The sequence below is a fragment of the Halichoeres trimaculatus genome, unplaced genomic scaffold (assembly GCF_033239565.1).
Source record: "Halichoeres trimaculatus isolate MK-OKI-2021-1 unplaced genomic scaffold, fHalTri1.1 fHalTri1_scaffold_8, whole genome shotgun sequence".
NCBI lineage: Eukaryota > Metazoa > Chordata > Actinopteri > Labriformes > Labridae > Halichoeres > Halichoeres trimaculatus.
The window spans coordinates 31,393,221-31,417,393 of record NW_027437186.1 but is presented as its reverse complement, the minus strand read 5'-3'; the positions used below and the strand labels follow the sequence as shown (position 1 = coordinate 31,417,393).

The following is a 24,173-nucleotide window of genomic DNA, read 5'->3' as shown; positions in this document are numbered from 1 at the left end:
ATTTGAAGTAGTTTGTAATAACTCAAAGGCATATGCAGACATAATTTAATCTTTTACTTTAATTGCATGTCTAAATAGGAACATTTCAGCTTGAGCTTTTCTTTTGCATAACAAAACCAAGTTTGTGTAACATTAATTAGTGTTTTCCCCTCTGGCTGTCTGCAGATTTAAGGCACTATGCACACGCTATTTCACTGCCCATTTCTCCAGTACTTTGATTTATACTGTGCCACTGGTTTTCATGTCCTGCATTTATCATTGACGTGTTTCATCCAAGTCAGACGTAAGCTTGGTCCACTGCATCGTGTAATTAAGCCTCCAAAGTGGCGGATTGCTCCAGAGCACAAGCGCTACAGCCAGAAAAATACAGCCAGAAGCACTGACCAGAAATTTGGAATAATCTCTCCCCATGACATCCGCTAAACCCAAACTATCAGTTTTGACATAATACAGGGGATTAATCTGGGTATAAATCTATAAATCTGATAAAGCAGGCTTGGGTAATCTCCCTCTGGCAGGCCTGCTGGGCTGAGATGATCCAACTGAAAAGTGCAGACCACTGGCTCCGTAATCAGAGAGGACTCAGAGGTCATGATGTGCATCCAACAGTGGCACGGTTTCAACCAAGAAGTTCATTGATCACATGATATTCTCATAAAACAAACATTATTCACTTTCTTTCTGGTTAATGTGCAACGAATGCAGCTTTATTATGTTTACTAAGAATGTTTAAAAAACTCTTGTAGTTGCAAAATTTAGTATATTACATTTCATCATAGCAAAATCTTGATCCATTAAACAGACTCCCTATAAACCTGCTCCAACGTGAGAGACACAAACACTTTAAAGCATCCACACCTCATCCCTTTGGTGCAGATCTACCAGTCCCACGTTTCCCCTTGTAGTGGATTGTGTAGTTTGTCATCTCCCACAGGGGTTGCAGGTTTGTGTGTCCTTCACGCCTGAGCTCCTGCCTTGCTGTGAGGCACACAAAGGTTAGTCAGCAGGTCTCCAGGGGCCGGCGTGAGCAGTGAGGACCTTGGGAACCTTGACCACAAAAACCATTGGGTCTTTGGCCTTGTTGCTGAACGACCGGCGAATAACGTCCACGGCGTGCTGATGTGTCACTCCCTGCAGACTTTTGCCGTCCACAGACAGCAGTTCATACCCTGCCTGCAGATGTAAACACAGAAAAAATGTTCAAAGTCTGACACGAAGAACACCAAGAAAAGACTATTCTTGATCCTTATGCTGTGTGTCTCTGCTCTGTAGTGATTTGTCTCTTTCCGCAGCATCATTATCGACGGTTTCCTTAGATCTGTTGTGATTGTGTCCCTTAGCGTGGACCTGATTTATGCCAGGGAGGATGGGGGCTCTACTGCTACTTTAATGAATTCACACTGAAGGCCGTCACTACTGCACACATAAAGTTCCCCCTTCAGCACAAGGTTGTTGAAAAAAAGAACATACATTGAGACAAGCGCACACACACACACATAGATGAGACTCCTGTTTCCTGCAGGATGCGAGCACAGAGCGGCGAAACTTTGAGCCCAGAGGAGAGGAACTTCCTCTGATGTCATTAACGTTTGCCGAGGATGCACCTGCCTCAAGTGTTCAACCTCAGTGAAGGTTAGAAACACATCAGACAAAGCACAGATGGCCATTGTTTTTCCTCCACCTCTTTTCCCTTTCCCTCTCCCTCTTCAATCATCAGACATCAATTTTCCTTTTATTTTCCAGGTGTCAAACTCATCATGTTTGTTTAGGAGGAGGTTCTGCCCTGATTCTGGTCTGATGGGGTTTTTAACAGCTCAGCAGACAGTTCAGTGTCACCAATAACCTCAAAACCTCCCATGAGAACAGTATCAGAAGATTTATATCCATTTAACCAAAGAGCAGATTAAAGGTGCTTTTTCATTTTTGAAAAGTAATTTATTTGAATTAAATAGATCCAACCTAATCTGCTGCATCCTCTTTGCGGCCGTTTATGGAGCGCATTTGAGAGTTGGGTTTTTCTCTCTTCTGGCCAACGGATGTCACAATCTAAAAATAACAGCTGGTGAAAATGATCACAGCTTGCATGGATGTATCATCACTTGCAAAAACCACATAGGTTGCAGAAGATTTTTTTTCCCCTCACAGAATCATTATAAGCTACTTGGAGTCACAATGGGCTTGCTTTTTGTAGTTTGTCTACGATTGTGCAGTATTTAAGTCATCAACACAGACAGTTTCACCGCAAATGTACCTAAACTAAACCTATGGAGCTACTATTGTCGCTAAACTATTTGTGTGTGTGTGTGTAAATGCATCCACAAATATGTGGACTGATTTGCAAATAAATATCAAGTCTTAAATGGCTGAAAAGTCTAAGTGTTTTTTTTACAAGAAATCTGTAGAATCACATTTGTGGATGCATTTACGCACATACAAATACGTGAAATGCAATGACAGCTCCAAATAAACCTGCAAGACAGGTTGAGCTCACAGTTTCCTCTCTGTGGGTAGTACTAAGGTGGCTGATAGGTGTCAGACAATTAGCAAAAGCAACAACACGAATGCAAAAGCCACAAAACAACAGAAGTTAGAGGACAGTTTTCCTAACGGACACAGAAAAGTTGTGTAAGTAGGTAAATGGTTGTTGTCTTTTGTAACTTAAGCTATGATAAATATAGCTTTAATGCTAATATAAATAAAGAAATATAAAAGCTATGAAGGATATCACAAGGTGACACCCCTTACAAAGCTTTATTTATTATAGATGAAGTTAATCATTTACTCACTTTTACAACTTTTCTGTGTCCGTTTGGATAAGTAACCTCTTTTAACCAGAGATGGCATGTAACGAAGTATTACATTTTTAACATAAATAAAAATCAGTACTTTCTACTCCTTAAACTTTCCAAAAAGGCTCATTACTTTATAAATGGAGCCTGAGCCTATATATTTTTTGTTTTTTGACACCACAACATCAGTGTCAGAGCAGGTCTGCCACACTGCCTACACATGTTACACCAGTCACGTTCGAGCAGCTGAACAAACTGGACAACGGTGAGGGTCCCACACAGTCACAGGAGCAGCACCCACAGCCTAATTTAGGGATGGGTAACTTTCACATTTGAAACAATATGGTGCCGACGCTCGGTACCTGGCAATTGGTACCAGTACTCAACGGCACCAATTTTTGGTACTTTTTTGTGATTATGTGGTAAAATATATCAATTTTTTTAATAATAAAATACTTTTTTTTTTCAATTTAACATATTTATTCTTCAATATATAACCTTGCAATTCTGTGTTGATGTCCAGCATGGAAAATCTCCTACTCTTCCACTTCCTCAGAGTCACAAGGATGCATTTAGTTACCTGAACATGGTATCTTTTGATTTTACGTGAATCGGAACCTGGTACTTTTGACAGAATCCGGTCCTATAAAAGTACCTGTACCTATAAAAGTACCTAATTCGGTACCCATCCCTAGCCTTATCTAAAAAAGCTTTTTGAGTTTGTTGGTGCTAAAAACAACTCCTGGCGTATGCGTTGCATCTTGTGCAGGGTTAGGGTTAGGGTTAGTGCATCAAGTACATTAGGACACTCAGCAGGTAGTGTTTGTTCAAACAATAAGATTGCTAAAGTAGATATATTATAAATTATTCTGTGTTTACAGTCAGTGAATTGTGCAATAGGAATACTTTTTACTTTTAAAAATACTTTTGAGTACACTTCAGAGCCTGTACTTTTTACTTTTACTCGAGTGTTTTTTTTACATAGGTATTTTACTTCTACTCAAGTAAGGATCACAATTTTCTGACTGATCACCGATCTTTGAAAAGCTTGACCTGCCGATACTAATTTTAGGCCTATACCGATTTTTTATTTTTTATAACTGACAGCATATACCTTCAATGTTCCAATCTTATTTTAGTGAAAGTCATTGAACAATACCTGTGAAACAATAAAATCTTTATGTTTTAACTTAAACAACCAATAAAGTGTCCTGAGTTTTTGGTCTCAGCACAAAAAGTAACAATGGCTGGCTGTCAGACCTTCCCAGTCATTGATCAATCGGTGCATGTCTAGTTGCGGCGTTTGCGTCTTTTGCTCTTGGATTCATGTTGTAGCTTTTGCAAATTGTCTGACACCCACCAGCCACCGTACAGAACAGTGTTAAGAAAATATGCTTTCTAGTGTGGGTAAACAAACTTTCTTTCAAACAAGCCTTCAGATGATTAAGCTGTACGTTCATTCACTGTCATATGTTGGGGAATTAACCAGATTCCCTCACACAGCCTGTTAAAAGGAGGCACATCATCTCTCAGGTGTCTGTGTCTAAAAACAGGAATATTTTTAAACACATGGTCACACATCTCCACACACACACAGAGGACGACATTCTTCACTGATTATATGTTATCATGAGGGTCAAAGGAAACAGGATGCATGTTAACACCGAGCTGCACTGCTCACACTTCCCTTTGCAGAGCTGAGACGATAGCGCTGAGCCAGAGGGCTGATATGAGCCAGCTGACACGTCTTCTTCTGAGGTGTGAGGTAGAAACAACAGATAGACAGGTCCTAGAAAGTATCTGAGTATCTGTGTACGACACTGTGACTCTGTTTTAAGTCATGTTGGCATGGTGTGTGTGAGGACATCACATATGTACAGAAGTAACCAGCCACACGTTAGGGTTAGACGGCTAACACACACTTATTCTTCTTCAGTACACTGGTGTCGCCTCTGTTAAAGAATTAGCCTGTGGTTACCTGTCGTGAATTAGTGTGTGGATCAGGTGTGCTTTAATGAACAAGGCCAAGATCACGGATGACTGTTAAGTTACCGTGCGGTCGATATATTACCAATACATTAGCAGACCAGCGCCTGTGTACCTCATCAATAATGGAGGCGACGGGCTACTTGAGACAGAGATCCACTCATCATTTCTTCACTCCTCATTGAACACATTCAAGCCTCCGTCATAGACTCACCGTCTTATGGAAATAACTCATAAACACAGACCAGAGAGCTGACAGGTACTTACAACATGATCCAACCAGAGAGGAAGTTTACTACGCTTTAAAATCAGAGATTTATGAAGGAATTCAAGAACATTTCCAGCATTACAAGGAAAAATTGGGTTATATCTAACTTCACAACCAACTTCTTCTCTAGGAAAAAATCCTAATGCTGATATTCATTTTTTGAGGAACTTTCACAACTTTTGTTAAAAGTTACTGTTTTGTTTTCATCTGTTTCTGCCTTAAATACTCACCTTCAGAGCCTCATTTGTAGATGCAGCTCCTCCAGGAAAGATTTTTTCAATCTTTATCATCGGCTGGACTCTGGACTCTACTCCTCCAGAAATGCTAATTCCTGCAGAAATTAAGGAATCAATGATAAACAGGAGAGTTTACAGACACAAAAAAGATTTTAATATTTTTACAAGTCTATTTGAGAAAAAAAAAACTCTCTTCTCCCTTTGACTTTGATCAGTCATTTTCCTTTCCAAATCCCTTTAGGTTTAGAAAAAGTGACACTCTGCCCTCTACTGGTGATGATATGAACACAGACTGCATAAACATTAAAATGCATTGTTTTACTTTTTAAAATTTTCTACCCATAAAGGATCATGATAAATTCAGTCACAACAAAAATTCAACACTAACTTAGAAGTGAAAAGAAAATAGATGTTTCTTTTTCGTGCTTACCCAGTGATTGCTTGGCCTTGGAAATAGTCAAAGTCTTGATTTCATACTCCTCAGGCGTCACGCTGTGACCGTTTTGTGAATGTCCATTAACCTGCTGACTGCTCCCTCTGCCTGTGGACGGGCTCTTGTCTCTCTGCTGCTCAAACACTCCAGCGAGCGGGGTCCTCCCTCTCCGCTGTGAGGGAACACGCACGCTGACCTCAGTGTAGCCCTCCTGCCTGCTCCGTCTGTTATCTATGCTGTCAGGGCTCGCCTCCCTCCTCGCCCTCCCGTGGCCGTTCCTCACAGGCGACCTCCCGCGTTCAGGAAACACATCTCCTCGGTCAGACACCGACAATAAGGAGACCTCGTCATACCTTGCTGCCCCGTTCTCTCTTCTGTCAGGGGAGCGATGGGGTTGGCGTCCACGCTGGGTGCTGTGAGAGGATGCTGTGAGGATGGAGCTGTAGGTGGGTGAGGGGCTCAGGGAGCGGGAGCGCACAGTGGAGGAGGCGTAGTTGTCTACAGGTACATCCAGCAGAGGGGTGAAGGCACGGGATGGAGGTATGTGACCAGTCTGTTGGCCAGACAAACGTAACCTCTCCAATTCATCGATCAGCTGACGCTCCTGGAGAGGGTCCTGGACCGGCTGCAGGTGGAAACCGCCTCTGAAGTCTGAGCAAGCATGAAAACAGGAAATAATACGGCATAAGTTTATTTTTCAGTGTGCTTCCTTACCCACTGTCCCACTTTTCTAAACAAGCAGAAAAGCCGTCAAAAAACATGATGGGTATTTTATTCTAATTCAAAGATGTCTCTAACCCCAATACAGTCGAGGCAGATGTCTGTCTAACATGAGTCTGGTTCTGTCCGAGGTTTCTGCCTGTTAAAGGGAAGTTTTTCCTTGTCATTGTAACTAAAAGCTGCAAAGTGCTGTACTCATGGTGGGTTAAGATGAGATAACACCATCCCAAAAATCATCCTCATTTGTCAACCTTGCTGGAGACAGTGTTTAGAAACATGACGTGGATCGCGCTCATGTGTTTTGGCAATGTGTAAAAATTAACAAGTACTGGGATGAAGTGTGGAAAGAAATGACAACAGTCTTGGGCTATGAAATTCTTAAGACGCTGCATCTATGAAATTTAACACAAGAAAATATTCAAAACAAAGACAGATACCTGGTTGAAACATTACTTGTGGCATTTAAGAAAGCCGTAACAAGAAAGTGGCGTAAGGAGGCCCCCCCCCTACGCACACACACACACACACACACACACACACACACACACACACACACACACACACTCTGAAAAACTGGTTGGACACTGTGGAAAAACTTCACAACCTGGAGATCTTTACACACAATTTGAGACTTCAAAAATCTTTCTGTCAAACAAAATGGAAAAAGTGGATTGACTTTAAAAGCCACCAGAAAGACTGAGGAGAAAGGACTTTTTATAAGGAGGCTACATGAACTTTTGTTAACTGACACCAAAGTTGTTGTATAACATGTTCTTTTGTTGTAACCTCACAAAGTAAAGAAAATAAAACAAAAGTGTTTAAAAAAAGAAAGAAAAAAAATGAGATAAGACTCCTTATCTTGTTTTGGTGTTGGGTTTCTGTTAATAAAATGTTTTTAATAGTAACGGGTCTAGACCTGTTGATGCTTTTGGAAAGTGTCTTGAGACAACGTTTGTCATGATTTGGAGCTTTACAAATAAAGACTGATTGATTGATTGAGATGTGCTATAAAACAAAACAAAACAAAAAGAAACCAAGCCTGAATTATTTTGAACAGTATTTTAAAGATGCTATGAGGAATCTGTTTTATTTGCACTCCCTCGCCACCTTGTGCCCCGGAGTCTCCATACACTGTCGTAAATTACTTTTAGTGAGGCGTGTGTTTGTTTTGGTATTAAACGGAGATCAGATCAAAACAAATTTTCTTTTTTCAAGACAACTTTTTACTGGATACAATGTGCTGAGGTAAGGTATTTACCAGTACAGTTAGGCAGCGCTACAGTTTGAAACGTGACATCAAGCTAGCCTGTTAGCCCAGTGCTCCAACATATCAGTAGGCTAGCGTGACAACAAGTAAACACTGTCAATTTGTATAAGTAGTTTAGTAGCTGTTTATTTTAGCACAGTGCTCCGTAAAGTGTAACGTCAGTAAATCCTGGTTAGCTATGTCCTGCTAGGCTAATTAGCCTTTAGCTTGGGCAGTATCACTTTCCTGTTTAGCTTTCTTTTGCTCTTCTGTCCTTTTTCTGTTTGACAGTTAGGCTCCTGTGTCCACCATCACTACAAAATTAGTCACAGAAATTGTTTTTAGCAGAGAAAAACACCGATCTTTGTGTTTTGTCTCTTCTCACTTCTAAACTTTGTCAGCTGGTGTGGTGTTGTCATAGGGACCTAGAAGTGCTGGGTTCTAGTCGACCCAAACTGGAAGCCCCTTTAAATAAGCAAACCACACCTTTGTTGTCAGGCAGGGATGAATAATTGGAATAAATAGAAAAACGGACACGTACCTAGGCTGCATGGTTAACATTTTTTTTGGTGTTTATCGTAGCAAAGTCCAGTTTTCTCTTGTAATATTAATCTTCTAATCTCCCTTACTCTAAGAGGTCCAGCCAAAACGTCCATTCCCTGTTTCCAAAGCCCTGACACTGAGTGATGACCTGTCTGCTCTGACCCTGTGACCTCTAACCTGTGACTTTAGAAAGTGAGATGGCTGCAGTCAGTCTGAGGTGAGGCTGTATTGATTGTGTCTTGATGACTCTTGAATGAAGAAGAGACTAAAAGCATCTCTGTATTGTGAAAGTGTCACCCCGGCGAGCAGGCTCGTCTCAGTCCTTTCAGCTGGCCGCAGAGATGAAACATTAGCCTCTGCCTCAGCACAGGCGCAGGAAACCTGAGCTAGCCCGTGCACGGCAATGTGTGCGTGAGTGTGTTTTATATGAGGTCAGGAGGTGGGAATGAGACGGGGTATGCTCTGTGGAGGCATGTGTTTCAGTTTGGTGATGCAGACATGAGAGAGGGCATGAGGAAAGTGAAGCCAGGGAGTAGAAGTGAGAGTGGGAGAAAGAAACAAAAGGTGAGAGGTTTAAGCCCCTCGTGTTTCTCATTTTCCTCAGGGATTAGAGAAAGGGCAGAAAGCAGACAGAGTCAGGGGACAAAGGTGAGGTTAAGAGAGTGAAAGTGTGAGAGGAGGAGGAGGAGGGAGATGATGTACCTGGGATTGGGGTGATGAGGTGACGTCGAGGGGTTCCACTGCGAGGGGAGCGCAGGGCTGGAGATCGGGCTACAGAGAAATACACAACTGAAGGCATATCACAGCTTTCTCCTTTCATTTTCTCCTAAATAACTCCCGTTCTCACTCTTTTGTGTCATTCAAAGCAACAGAAAAAACATACCTACTCTGACCTTCATCATAAAAATCAGACTGCTTACCAGAGCGACTCTTGAGCACATTATACGCCTCCAGCTCAAAGGGCATGACCATGCTGTCGAAGCGACCCAACTCAGCTGTCGGTATCAGCATCCTGCAGCAGATATGATCAGTGAGATACAAACATTTTGAAACACACCTCGACAATACAACAGTATGATAACGTACTGCTCCCATAATGCATCTCACCTTATTTCCCTGAGAAGAAGCAGTTTCTCCGGCCTGTCCAAGATTGCCAAAAGGGGGCGTACTAATTCTTCAACCACGTTCTCAGATAAAAACTGAGGGAAGGATTAGATCAAGACATGATCCTGACAGAATGTCTAAATCAAAAAATAAAGTTTGAAAGCTTTGAAATAGAAAAAAAGCAAACTAGATGCCTTCTGGGAAACGTAGGAAACAGCGTTCATCTTTTACACATTTGAGACTAAAAGATCAAATTTGTTCCCATCATTTTTAACATGAAATAAAACTTCAAACCTTAAAGGAGTAACAATATTTCTGATACAGTAACAAAAGGAGTGGCCAAGGAGCCGATCCCCTGAAAATGGCCCATAATTGTGAGATGGGCTCATAGAGCCAAGAGGATCAAAGGATGTTTGATATTTGATCCTGATCATAAATGACAGGCCAAATCCGTCTTTTGTCACCGTCGCTGCCAGACATATCTATCACTACAGGACGCTCAGTGACACAGAGAGTCTGTAAAAAGTTCAGCGGATTGTCATTCAGAGGAAAACACAAACAGGAGAGAGTCACTGAGGTGTTACAGGTGTGATAGATCAGAAACTCACCCGCTGACAGTGTCGCATCACAGCGGCCACCTCGTCCTGGATGAGCAGCCTCTTGGCCATGTTCTCCACGTGCTGCAGGGCGTCCAGTCGAGGCAGCACGGTGCTGTCTTTGAGACCAGCTCGGGACTCTTTGGGCGAGGTCAAGAGTTGGAAAGGGCGACCTCGATCCCTATCTAAGAAAGAAAGTTAAAAATGATGCATCATAAGTAAGCCCTGTGGTCAAATGGATGAAGCCCAAACTTACATTTAAAGAGAGATAATCCTGCAGTGATGCAGATTTTTTCATTCAAAATGAGTCTCCTGTATGTAACACGAGGGAGGGCTGAAAAGTTTGTAGCCTGACTAGGAGGGAGTTAAGCCATAGTGATGAAACTTAGCATGCATTAAATTCAACACTGCAAAAAACTGAAATCTTATCAAGTATCTAATTTTCAAAAGAAAATGTATTTTAAGACTTAATATGAGCCACATTCACCTGACAAATACAGAAAAATGTTTTGTTTTAAGTTATTTAAAGGCAAAAATGAGGTCTGAACTGCTTGTAACAAGTGAATAAAATAATCTGCCGATGGAACAAGAGAAAAGTTACTTGTTTTAAGACATTCTAGTTTGAAGCAAATTTTCTTGCAATTATTCTTGTTCCATTGTCAGATTTTTTGTATTTGTTTGAGAATTGAGACATCATTTTTGTCTTTGAATAACTTGAAACAAGACATGTTTCTGGACTGATCAGGTGAATGTGGCTCATATCAAGTATAGCAAGACAACTTTCACGTAAAATAAGACAAAAACACTTAAGAAGATTTTGTTTTTTTCCAGTAAACATTTTCTGACACTTTTGGCTGGGATTATTTTCAGATAAACTGACGCTGATGACTTGTTTTAGGACTTTGAGAAGTACAACCAGAGACATTTTGTGAATACAGATAAAATTTGGCAACGTGGTGTTATCAAATATCTGCTGAAAAAGGAGTTAACCCCCACGAATATTCATGCCGACATGGTTGCTACACAAGGGGATGATGCTCCAGCTTTACCAACTGTGAAAATGTAGGAAGCTGAATCCAAGAGGGGTAGGGAGAGCAATAAAGATAACCCAAGGACCGGAAGTCCTGCCACATCAACAAACCATGAAAACACACACTGTATTGAAAGATACCATGAAAATGTTGAATTTGATGCATGCCAAGTTTCATCACTATGGCATAACTCCTTCCTAGTCAGGCTATGAACTTTTCAGCCCACCCTCATATAACAAGAAATGGACCTCTGACTTCTTTAATCAAAAATCATCATCAAAAAGTTTTTTCAATCAAAATTAAACTTTAAAAAGATGTCAAATATTATTATAATGGAAGTTAAAGCACTGTGACCTTGCCCTCACCTTTATCGCCATGACGAGCTGGTGACTTGGAGCGACTCTTCTCTTTACGGTCTTTCTTGAACAATAGGTTGACAAAGGTTTTAGATCTCTGCAGGTTGGTTTTACCCTCTGAAGACTGCTTCTCCTTCTGTTGTCTCTTCTTCTTCCTTCTTTCCTCTAAAAGTTGTGAAAAAAGGAACAAAATGTTCAGTTTCAAGTCTCTTTAAAACAGCATGTGAAGTATAATTGAAAAATTGTTTATTGTCTATTTTTAGTGACAGAGTTTACATGGACACATTGAAAACAGGCATCTAGTGAAAGCATCATAGTGTTTTTAATGGATGCTTGACAGTAAAACCTGTCCCCAGAAGAGCTTTTGAGGTGGAAATGACTGGCAAGCTGTATTGTATTTATCAAAAACCTGAGAGTCTGTTTTTCAGTTTTCTCTTAACTTTGTCTATTTTGCCACTTTTATAGGATTTTAGTTTGGAAATCACTCAGTAAACATTGTTTTTTTCCAGAGAGGTGCTGTGTAAATGAAGCCATTAATATAATGCTGCAGCCATAGTTTGTGAAATGAAAACCTTTCATCACAGGTGCCCCAGGTAGAACAGAACAATCTGCATCTCTGCGCATGGAGCTGAAGACATAATTCATTAGCTCTGCCGGCTCCGTGTTTAACTGTTAGCCAATAAAGGAGGGTGATTCACGCTCTCCGCTATGAGTACAGACTGTTCATTTCTCTTCCAGTCAGCTCCTCTGTTCTCTGCAGTAAATCTGCCACTGTGAAAAGTAACACAGTAATACTGATGAATTGCAGCTACACCAACCTAACCCCTTCACTCCTCCCCATCTATTGAGGACACAATATCACAGAGCTCCAGCTTACATAACAAACGTCCAATCAGCCCCAGGCGCCACCACAAGCCCCCGTCAGGTCCTGGAGGTGTGAATGAACGGGATAAATTGAAAAGGAAAGCCCCATAACTCAACAGGCTGGGATGGATATTGCTCTGTATGCGTGTTCGTATTCATTTCTCACAGAGGCTCAACAGCTGAGAGTAAAGGGCAGAGATTAATCAGGAGTCTAAGTTAACTTTGTGCTCTTGAACAAATTCTGTCTGGAGTTGAAATGAGCCGAGTGGAGGTTAGATGTTCCTCTTCAGCACCTGGAGTGATGGAGGGATGAGGAGTCATTAAACTGACTGATGCCCTGCAGGAGGATCTCTGGAGGCTGTCAGAGTGGATCTCATTACACGGTGGGTTCAGGTGCTGTCACAAATATGAGCCAAAGATTTGGATCTAACACTGACGGCTGCTCTCTCTCCGAGTTAAGATCCTGGAAAAGTTTGTGTCTTTAACTGAGATAGATGATACCTCTGCTTCAACAGCCACAGAGCAGAATAAAGCCTGACTGATGTTGGGGTTTCAGGGGCAATACTTTAGTTTGGAAAAGATCTGATAATGAGAAATTGAAACAAAAAAAAGAATATGCTCAGTCTTTGCAAACCTTGGAAACTTTTATGTACTTTGAACTTCTACATTACACCAGAAAAACAAGGATAATAGTTTTATTTGATACTAGATGCTTTTAAATGAAGAATACAAAAACTGGTCTTGTGTTCACTTTGTGTATTTGGTTGTTTGGATTAAAGGTCCTATATTGTGCAAAAATCACTTTATTAAGTCTTTTAGTGAAATTTGTTGGTCTTTGGTTTTCCTCCAAGACCACAAAATGTGATATTTAATGACAAAACCTGTATTTAGTAGTGCTTGTGAATGTAAAATCCTGACCTAAACGAGCTGTTTGGAATTTCTGGAATCTGCCGACATCAGCGATTCCCTTTTTTGACCAATCAGGAGCAAGCCTGACCTGATTGATCCACCGGAGCAGATACCCCCGAACCCCCTCCCCGCCCACTTCTCTCCCTGCTGCGGGGAGGAGAATGCCAAAGTTGAAGAGCCATCACTGCTCTGTTTTTGGCTGTAAACAGCCACATAGTTCCATGCACAAGCTTCCCATCTCAGAAGAAGACAAGACTAAGTGTCTAGAGTTCATTTATCAAGGAAATGTTCCAGCTACACTCAGTAAAACTGTGCATGTGTGTGCTAGTCACTTCATGGCCGACTGCTTTTCCAACTTTGGACAGTACAACAGAGGGCTAGTGAATAGACTGGTCCTAAATCCAGGCGCATTACCAACCATCCACCAACAAACCTGGGACCCTGGAAATGTGAGTATTTTAAATGCTGTGTGCTGTGGAGCAGATGTAAGAGCTTTTCCGCAGTGTCCCCCCTGTCTCTGTGTTAGCTTCAGGATGCTAGTTTTAGCTGCAGTTAGCCTGTTGTTTTAGCCTGTAATGTTACGGTAAACGAGCACTTGGAGCTCGTGGCGCTGCTCTCAGTGACTGGGCGGTATCAGCGGTGGCTCATTTACATATGAAGGTCACGCCCACTAAATCAGAGCGATCTGAGCAGAGGGGCTACGAGAGCCTGGAAACAATGCTGCTGTGCTTGATTTATTGGCTTTTTGGACCAAAACATGTTACTACCATTTCATGAAGACATCAATGATCTATATTAAACCCCAGAAAAGGAGCAGAATATGGGACTTTTAACACAAATGCTGCAAACTTTTCGAGCACATCTCTGATTACTTACGTAATTCTATGTAGATAACAAGATTTACCTGACGATGACTGCTTGAGATCATCAGATTCTCTATCTTCAAAATCTGATTTTACACAACATATTCTGTATTTCTATGAGTGTATTTTTTATACCGTTGTCTTTCATATGTTTTGAATCCTTGTTTACGTACCGCACAGGCTGCTGAAAAAGATGGACGACATGTCCCAGAAGCAAAGCCAAAAGATTCGTGCTCTCTCCTCTCGACTGGCAGCAGTTTAAGTAACAAATCCCACTTCCACCATGTTAGGATAGTAAACATGGGTCTAATATTGGGTGTTGAGGTGTGTGTGAGTGTTTTTGGGCATCCAGAATGATTAGACATCAACACTTTTGGCCCTCTAGCCTCTTATGTTTCACTCAGCCGAGACTTAGAGCTGAAGTAAAGGCTTATCTCCCTCCTACAGATTTAGAGAGGGGGATCTCTGATTTTATAACATCTCAACAACTTTGATTCCTTGTACGTTGGTTCAGAAGAGTCATCTATTCAGTGCCTGCAGCTACCCCAGGGTGCTGTTGCTCGACTCCTGACTAGAAAGACAAAGAGTTGAGAGTTGAGACTTTGAAGGTAGAGTCTGCAGGGTTATCCTAAAAAATGAATGCCAGCTTCATGTGAACAACTCGTGTGTAATAGCAGCCAGCGACACGAAGGTAAACAGAGGGGTGGAGGAGAGATGTTCATCGTTTAGCTGGAAATACAGTCACTGTTTTGAGTTTGTGTCAGCTAAAGATGACAGTATTAAGGTTTGTTGTTCACTCTGCACTGGCAGTTTTCTTAAGATCTTTGAAACAATAAGGAATCAGTTAGAGAGAGATCAGTGCACTGCAGACATAAATGCTTGAGAAGTTGTTTGACTTTTACCTGGGGAAAAGGTGAGTCCCGTCTTTCACTGTAACTCCTTCTATTCCAAGAGCTGAACCCTCTGTTAAGCACAAATCTATCCACTGAGGAGCAGAGCAACATAACGTTGGCTACAACGAGGCACCCGGTGACGAGCAGGGGCGTGCCCAGACTTTTCAGACTGGGGTGCCCTGAGCAGGGTTCTAAGGGCTAGGTGAGCCCACACTCCAGCAACATTTAAGAATGAGAAAAGAAAGAATAAAGAAAAGAAAATAATTTAAGTCTAAAATTTAACTAAACAGTGCTGTAGCACACCAAAAACAGCACTGTAAAATCTTTCTTTAGTTGTGTTTTGAAATTCAAAATGTATAAAACATTTTTGTTTTTAATTGCAAAGCACATGTTTTACAACTACTAATGTCTCCGTGTTACTTTAAAACAAAACATGCAAACTCTTATTTTTCATTTCTATTGCATCGCACATTTTTGCCAAATTATTTAGCTGCAGGTGTTGTCAGCAGCTTCTAAAAGTAACTAATAAAGTAACTTGTAATCTAACTTATTTATTAAAATCATTAGTCAGTAAAGTAACTAGGTTGCATTTTAAAGTAGAAATCAGTAATAAGATTACTTTTTCAAAGTAACTGTGGCAACACTGGGGCCTCTATACGTGTGTTAGTGTCTGTGTCAGTGTCTGTGTTTGCCTCAACCCCCTCCTCTACCGGCATGTCATACTTGGGAAAGGGGAGTTTTGGATGTTTCTAGATAGAAAGTAATCTTGTTAAGATCAGCTAATCACAGCACGCCCAGTGTAGGAGGAAAAACACAACCAAAGTGAAACAAAACGCCAACAGACAAAGCTCTTTGCGAAACGAGGGTGAAGGCACTTAAAGAGCAGCTTGGGAAGAAAAGTGAAGCAGGTTGGCCTTTTACTGAGCAGGTATGTGTAGGGATGGGTACCGAATTAGGTACTTTTATAGGTACCAAAAGTACCGGGTACCGATTCATGGAATATCAAAAGGTACCACGTTTAGGTACCTAAATGCATCCTTGTGACTTTTAGGGACTGGAAGAGTAGGAGATTTTCCATGCTGGCCATGAACACAGCATTGCAAGGTTATATATTGATGAATAAATATGTTAAATTGAAAAAAAAAGAGATTTTATTACTACTAACCTTTATTAAATTGTCATTTTTTAACACATGAACACAAAAAAGTACCGGAAATTGGTACCGTTGAGCACCGATACCGATTGCCAGGTACTGGCCATCGGTACCGTATCGGTTCAATTGTGAAAGGTACCCATCCCTAGGTATGTGTCAAAAACTTGGGATTAGCTTGTGCTAACATATCAAGTCAGATTCCTGCAGATATTACCTTTAAATTCATCAAGTTGCAGTAGCTACCCTTAATCTGTGGTACTGCTTATGTTTTAAATTGCTCAAACAGACCAACCTTTTCTCTTTGGCCTTTCACTTGATGAGTATGATTATGAGTTAGTATTTCAACAGACTTAGGCTAAGGCTACATTTTTTAGGAATTCTCATATTAAAAAAACGAAGACATTTTTGACCAAATCCAGGTCCCAAAAGCAGCTTACACCACCAAATTTACTCTCCATACAACCTCAGTCACCTTACAGGTCTCACCTGACGCAGTGATGTGGCTCTGAGAGCGTCTGATTGGCTTCCTCGGTTTGCTCAGGGCCATCAGGGCCGCTGTTTTAGGCGAGTGTTTCTCTACTTCCTGGTCCCCTGATGACAGCGTCCTCGACCGTCTCCGCCCACCTTCCCCAGCTCCTCCCATCTCCCTTGGCCCCTCCCCTTTCCCACGTATGACTGTATCCTTCAGCAGCACTGTGGCACCTACGGTCCGACTGGTTTCTGTGCCCGCCAGCCTGTCAGGGTACAGCCCGTTGGGTGAAGGGTGATCCAGGTGGTTTGGAGGGTTGGGGTCAGTCTGTATGGCGGTGTCGGCAGTTCTCTCAGCACTGCTAGGGCGTCTGGAGCGGTCTTCTGTAGAGATGGCAACGTCTACCATCCCAGAGCCAAAAACAGGAGGGAAGAGGATTTGGGAGAGACCACTGAGGGAGCTGAGGGGGGTGCTGGAGGATAAGGAGGAGGCGGAGGAATTGGAGTCTGAACCCTGGGAGGATGGTGCAGGGCCTCCGTTAGCCGCTGTAGGACACAAACCAAAGATTAGGAAAGTAAAGAGATTAGTGTGTTTTTTCAGTGTTTCTGTGCAAGAGGAAAACCTTCTACAATAAAATAAATAAATAAATAAAAAGCAACTAGGTTACACGGTGATTACACTTTGGGTTTACACAAGCTTCATTTCCTTTTTCTACACGGTCTTCTTTGTTTGGATTAAACCTTTCTGCCCCCATGTGTTCCTAATCCTCTGAACTTTAGGGACACAAAACAAGAGACAGAAGTTCTTCTTCTTTTCTTTTTCTCTGTAATGAAACTCCAAAATGACTCAGCATCTTGACCCCGATGTCGGGTCATGCACTGTTCCAGAAAACTGAGCTGCTTTTGACTGGACTGAATTAATCCCCGGCTGTGTTCAGTTGTACTGGATCCAAACTGAGAAACAAGGAGTCTGAGTCCTGTGAGGTCTGAACATTTGAGGTTTAGAAAGCAGACTAAATTAATGTGGTAAATGTTTCAGTTATTTCCCAAATCCAGCACTTTTAAAAATGACAACAGAAATAAAAATCTCCAAAGTTCAACCATAATAAAATAAAATTTCATTTAGTCAATGTAAATATCATCTCTTATAAAACTCATCCTTAACTCTAATTCTATTTTTAAAACAGGTTATTTTGCGATACAACACCTTGATACAGAACACCTACATTTGTCAAGCCAGCCATATTCTGCCACCATTTCCTTGTATGCAGGGTATCTCCCAGCTTCCTGTTGAAGTAACAAAAAAATGATTTTTTACAAACTTGCAGACAGAAAACAAGTAAACAAACTTACTTCTCAATGGACCTATGTTTTAGTATTACCCATATTCACAGTCAGAGACCATTGTTGTTCTTATATTATATCATCATCTACATCAACCGCTTTCACATCAGAAATCAAATGTGAATTTAAAATACTGAGTTTCAATACTAAATACTTTTTTAGTTTAAAGAGAATTTAGTGAGATCAACATGGGCTTTACCTGAATCCTGTGTCTTTTTTATAAAGAGAAATACAACTTTCTTGTTTGGCAACAGTGAAGGAGGCTTCAAGACAGCTGGGTTCTTGATTACTGGAGTCTGCCTTAAGAGACGGTGGCTGAATTGAAGATTTGTAAAGCTATCAAAGCTGTCAGAAGACAACCCTTTAAGCCCTGCCCTCTTTTTTTTTTGGAAAAAATGACCAAAAACCGAAAATACCTAAATTGAAAAGAGTTCATCTTTGCATCAAAAAGGACTATTTGAATCATTCTGGTGTCATAATAAATGGGACACATGTGAAAGTTTCTCAGAGGTGTCAGTATTGATATTTATTTTACTGGCTCAGGGTAACTATGTTTAAATCTGACTTAACTTTTCCTCCAAATTTTTTCCGATTCTCACCGTTCAAGTTTTAAACTGTTCAACTACTTCAGGAGATGATTGGTATGACTTTTCTTATCTCTAACCCTTAATCTTCTTGATTTATTCAGCTTTTTCTGACAAAATTTCACCCATTTAAATGAATGGGGAACTTCAGCTCTTCTGCTGAAAATTCCTTCAACTTTGAGATGCTAAAACGTCAGCATTTTTCCACTCACAGACTCCATTATTGCTTCAAAATGTTGTCAAACTTTTCAACTATTAATGTATGATGTGGCTTTTAGATATCTATTACAGTTTTTGAGATTTTTACAAAAATCGCTGCTCTTACAGTGCGTCACATCAGCACCCAGAGTGAAGGAGGCTGCTGCTGAGACGTTACAACTTTCTCGAACAAACTGCCATAAGTAAGCAATTTCTCTTATAACTCAATATGACTACATTATGGGCTTAAAGGGTTAAAATTAGCATAACACCCACCCCATTTAAGAGCTTTTGTAAGGGTGCAAATGAAAATGAAAATGTCCACAAGGTATATATAACAAGTTCACCGGAGCAGTGACAGAGAGCGGTTAAAAATCAAAAGTTAATCTTTGTTTTCCTATGTGTGACTCTGACATGCATGTGGGTCTGATAAAGAACAGAAGGCAGACATAAATTTAGGCCTCCTGTTGATTATAACCTGATCCCTCACTGCCTTTGAATAATGAACGCCGTCCCTGGCTGTTTTTCGCACGTGGAACTTGAGATCAGAGGAGTAAAATGAGCACACAGCAATGTTAGCGAGCTTAGAGAGTACACACACTCTATCACACTGCACGACAGGCATGTGCCCATTCACAGACACCCACACACACACACAATGCCTTTCTCCAAAAATGACACAGGTTAAGTGGCACACATGCATGCGCAAACAGACACACATAAGAAATTAAAGGGCTGCAAGCCAGCTGTCTGCTCTGCTGCACTCCTCTCCTCAGAGGAGCCAGTGTTGTTTAACACGCTGTAGCGTTTATTATTGTGTCACAGCACGTAAAGCGCACAATCAACTGTCATGTTTAAAGCTGGGCAAATGATTCATACAGTTATACAACAGTGAAAAAAAGGGTGTGTTGATACTTTAACCTGCAATATCTTTTATATCAGCAGGAAATGACTAATATCAGTGCTCATATTCCACTTATATGAGAAATATATGTTAGCTCCGTTTTTTGTTCACCACCAACTCTAAGGAGTCTCAATGAGCTCTTAAGCCTCAAAATGTGCTATGTTCAAAACTACTCGATTAATGAAAACAGAAGCTGAGGAGATCTTGTGAAAATAGTTTCTAATTTTTCCACATAATCATTTTATTCAGCATATTCAAGCATATTGTGATTGTCAAGCAACACTTAAGTCCTACTTTAATGTTATACTTCCTTTCAGCAGATTGTCTGCTACAATTTGGTGTTAGTTGCAGGTTTGTCTGATAATTTGTTACCTGACAGTGTTGAAAATTATGATGAATCAGTACATATTTCATATTCCAGATCTTAGTATCCAGAATATTGCCAGGACCTGGATCATAGTTTAACATCTGTCAGAAATTATGGTGACCTTGTCTTGTATTGTTTTGAAAAGCAATCTGACCATTTATCGTGAAGTTATATACACATATGGTGAAAATCCTTATCCCATTTTGAGCATTTCCTGAAAATTTCATCAAGATCTGTTTGTAAACTTTTGAGTCATGTTGTTCACAGACAAATAAATAAATAAACTCTCCCAAAAACATAACCTCCTTGGAGGAGGTAAATCTGTTACATCTCTCACCCTGATGGTCAACATGACGTGTGTGTGGCTTTTCAGGACTTCAACTGCATTGCTGTGGGTGATGTCATCAAAGCTGACGCCATTGGCTGCGAGTATTTGATCACCCATTTTGATGCCATGCTGCTCTGCGAGCCCACCAGGGTCCAATCTGAGGAGAGTGGAAAGTGGTTATCGAAGTGTTAGGTCAAACACGTTTTTTCATTCACTCCAAAAAAAATAGTAAATTTCAACCTCTGTATGTATATTTCTGGATCACTCTAGCTTTGGAGGGAAAACATGTTATTGGACCCTCTCTAGTTGTGTTTTTTGTGTGAAATGTTCACTATGAGCTCACCAAAGCAGCTCTGAAACCTATTTTGTTGTATCAGCATAAAGATAAATCAAAACTCCTTCTCTTTGAAGCCGTTTTGCCTATGACAAAGCTGCACTTCTGAAAAAATATCACAATAACATGTTCTCTAAATGTAACCTGAACAGTGGCTGAACATATTTTGAACCTCTTACTTGGAAACATAAATTCCCAGTCCAAACTCTTTGCCTCCTCTGATGTTGAAGCCCAGACAGTAGTCATCTGATGTGGTGAAGAGATGCACAATCCGGCGGAGAGCGCTGTCTGAACTGGCCTCTGACGGCGTGTGACCACTCTCCTCCACCACCATCCGCCGGTGAATCAAATCAACCCTACAACACACACACATGAAAGCAGGGACTAGCATGCACACAAGAAAACATTCTCACACAGTGTTTTCTTCTCTCTCCGTGGAGGTCAGGCTTGTCAGTATCGGTTAATCAAAAAGCCATAAAGGTCACAGCGGTAATCCATCCACTGCTGCCACATGAAACCAAGATACAGAATATCCCAAAAGAAAGATAACCAGTTTGAGCTGTAGACTAGTGACAAGGCTTTACAAAACAACAGCCATGCAAAGGTCAGTGGAGCGAACAACAAGTTTGTCCTTGTGGAAACTGTGACAGTTACAGTTTGGTGTAGATATTTGAGTTAAGTGTGGGGAAATATTTACAGGTAGATGAGATTTGGGGGAATATTTCTGCAGCCATGTTTGTATTTGCATTGTTTAGCCTCACCATGTGGTCTTCTCCTTGGAGTAGCGGATGCCGGGAATCTTTCCCACCCGTCTCACCACCATCCTCAACCTGTTGTTCCCTGTCAGGACCTTCACAGCACTGCTCATGGTGATGCTCTCCAGGCTGACCCCGTTCACCTCCACCAGCTTATCACCCACAGTCAGCCCAGCCTGCGCTGCACACCGAGGTGGGACTCAACATGGTATACAGTACAAGTGCAAGCAATGCATGGAAACAGGAAATGCCCAGGTGAAACCATTCAAAAGTATTAGCTTGTTTAACAATGAGAAGGGAAAAACACACACTTACCTGCAGAGCTGTCATCCTCCACTTTACTGACGAATATTCCAAGTCCATGTTCAGAGCCTCCACGGACACTGAAACCTAAACATCCATCTGGACTCTTATCTACTGTCACTGTGTGAATGTCTTCACAGTCATCTCCTCCTGAAAACACAGAAGAATCACAAAACGTGCGAACATTTTGTTTCTGGAAAGATCTACAAACTCTCAAAGCCAGTTTCTGAAGAGTAAGCCAAGAAACTCCAAGTTCAGATTTATGAGTGACAGGATGTCTGGTTAGCTGTGAGTGCAAATAAGCAAACAGAGAAAGTTGTCGTGGACTCACCATCAACAGGTGCATTGATGAGGATGACCCTCCCCATTGGCGAGGAAGACCTGCGTCTGTGGCGGTGCTGCTTCTTCAGCATGTAGCGCGTGGCGCTGTGGGAACCCCCAGCCTGAACTCCACTCTGGAAGTGGGGGTGCCCGTCTCCATTTGTCATCTCCCTCCAGCCAGAGGGGTGAGAGGAGTGAGCCATGCTATGTGTAAGGTAATTTTTCCCTTAGTCATCCAGACAGGAGGATAACTGGGGTCTGCTGTCAAGAGGATTGAAGAGGTGCAGCCTGAGATTTGGTAAAGTGGGAGGAAGCGGGCCTCTTTGCCCCTGCTGGCCCAAAGTGGATGAAAAATTACACAATTTGGTTCCCAGTGGAGCAGGAAAGGTACAAAGCTGGGGGTAACATCCTCTATAGGCACTTTCAGGTCATAAATAATGCTTCATAAATTAATCCCAAACTCAACTGACGAAATGTGAAAAATAAATCAAACAAAAAACATCCTCATTGACTAAAGGAGGGTAAAAAGTTGTAGTCTCCTGTTGACTGAAGCCAGGAATCCTTAAGCTTTTGGTTGATTATGAAAGATAAAAATAAGCCTCTATTAATTTCAGCTTCTTGATCAGTCTCCACGGAGCTCATGGTGTCTGTTTCTCCTTATTAATCCAGGAGACTGAGGTCCAGTGTGCAGAGAGGTCAGCAGTGCATGGTGATTCCCCTTGGGTCATATTTAATTAAATGGATATCTGTTGTTAAAAGATAAGCAGTAAAAGATGAAGGCTAAAGAAATCAAGATGGAAAAAAACAACAAAACAAAATCTTTGGAACACCATTTACTAAACCATTGAAACGTTAAAGTAAAAGTATTGCTGGCTTATCATTATTCAGAACCATGGACAGCAGCTAAGACAGTAAACACAAATAAATGCCTAGTTCTATAAGCTTTACCAGTTTATAAATAACTTGTTAAACTTTTTAAATTGTTTTCTACCTTTTCTGCCTCTAACTAGCATCGTTAGCCACACTGTGCGTTTTTGGTTTACTTGCACGCATCAAAAATGTCCCGCACTATCAACCATCAAAACCAGCAGCTTTTACACGTTTACTGTTCAAACATCGTGAAAGTGTAACTAAGGTGTTCAAAGTGTGAAAGCGTTACCTGTTGAGTCCATGTTGTGCAGTGCTGAATGTGCCCGGACAGACTCTCACCTGTGCGCCTCGCTGACGCACCGTTATCGGACAGCCGGGGTATTAGTGCCACCTCATTTGTTTTCCAGGTGACCATTATCAGGAGGTGTAAGCCTTTGACATAATCCCCTGTCTTTGTGAGGCTATTATGGGCTAGTGATGATTAAGCACAATAACACTACAATGACCCTGACTCAGGTGTATGTAACGCTGTCCTCAAGTGAACGAGGTGTGATAATTAAGCCGGGAATTTTCTAGTAAAACTGCAGGCAGGTGCTAGATGAAAAATGACCCAGGCATCTCATTCTCACTCCCCTCCAGTTGATGATGGTAAAGGCAAACAACGCCATCATGTGGTCAGTCGTGCAAAATCAATATAGGTCACCCCAGTTTTGAATATCTGGGTAAGAAGTAGGCTACAATAACAATCATTCGTTTGATGAAAGTAAATAAAATACGGTAGACAAATAAAATAAAATACAACAACATTTAACCCGAAGCTAATTTTTAAATAAATACGCATTTAATATAATTTTATGCTCTGTAAATTTATCTTTTGGGTGAAAATATATTATATTTAAGTGTTGATGCCATCTTTATCGTGCTATGTCCACTTCTATGGTGAAGAGTTATACCTTTCGCACAATACTGATACATACAAAACCTAGTGGGTTTCCAAGGCCATTCATTTTCTGCATAAAACACTTAAGATAAAATTAAATTAAATTAATTTTTATTTGGAATTCTAGTGCTCTGCAAATTTACAAACTTAGGTTAGTACGAAAAAAAATAAAAAAAAATAAAACGTAAATGGGGCCGGTCCTTTTTTCAAACCAATCATGTGCTCTTTGCCTCCCACGCCCAAGAGTTTCCAGCGACTCACGTCTTCCATGACAAACCGCCCACGATGTGTCACATGGTAGTGCTGCTTTCAATTGCTCATTAGAAGCTCTGAAAACCGAATTTCAACATATTTACCATACTGTTTGACACCAACAGTGGGAACATTTGATCTATTTTTCTCTAAAATTCAGTTGAAGTTTGATAACAGGTGATACTGTTTTTGTTGTCGTGTTCTGAAAGTAATAC

At 41.1% G+C, this 24,173-nt stretch overlaps 1 protein-coding gene across 2 annotated transcripts; it reads right to left on the bottom strand.

Annotated features, from left to right (window-relative positions):
- Window positions 1-106: 106 nt before the first annotated feature.
- On the bottom strand, window positions 107-22,579 carry pdzd7a (PDZ domain containing 7a). Of its 2 annotated transcripts, XM_074675344.1 has the most exons (15): window positions 21,907-22,579; window positions 21,588-21,725; window positions 21,279-21,453; window positions 20,697-20,873; window positions 20,193-20,340; window positions 17,685-17,745; window positions 16,477-17,004; window positions 11,318-11,473; window positions 9,934-10,106; window positions 9,329-9,420; window positions 9,142-9,233; window positions 8,924-8,992; window positions 5,710-6,363; window positions 5,274-5,374; window positions 107-1,173 (listed from the first exon to the last, which is right to left on the bottom strand). In XM_074675344.1, exons 1-15 carry the CDS (start codon window positions 22,097-22,099, stop codon window positions 997-999), a joined length of 2,934 nt encoding a protein of 977 aa, XP_074531445.1. In that variant the 5' UTR covers window positions 22,100-22,579; the 3' UTR covers window positions 107-996. The 2 variants fall into 2 exon arrangements, with proteins under 2 accessions (XP_074531445.1, XP_074531444.1); XM_074675343.1 differs by lacking the exon at window positions 21,907-22,579 and having other exon boundaries at window positions 21,279-21,448; window positions 21,588-21,702.
- Window positions 22,580-24,173: the final 1,594 nt, after the last annotated feature.

Coding starts and splice junctions, on each gene's coding strand:
- pdzd7a (XM_074675344.1), bottom strand. CDS start 22,099: ATGGCTCACTCCTCTCACCCCTCTGGCTGGAGGGAGATGACAAATGGA. Junction 21,454..21,587: donor GGAGGATGACAGCTCTGCAG/GTAAGTGTGTGT, acceptor CTCGGTGTGCAG/CGCAGGCTGGGCTGACTGTG. Junction 5,375..5,709: donor CAAGGCCAAGCAATCACTGG/GTAAGCACGAAA, acceptor TAATTTCTGCAG/GAATTAGCATTTCTGGAGGA.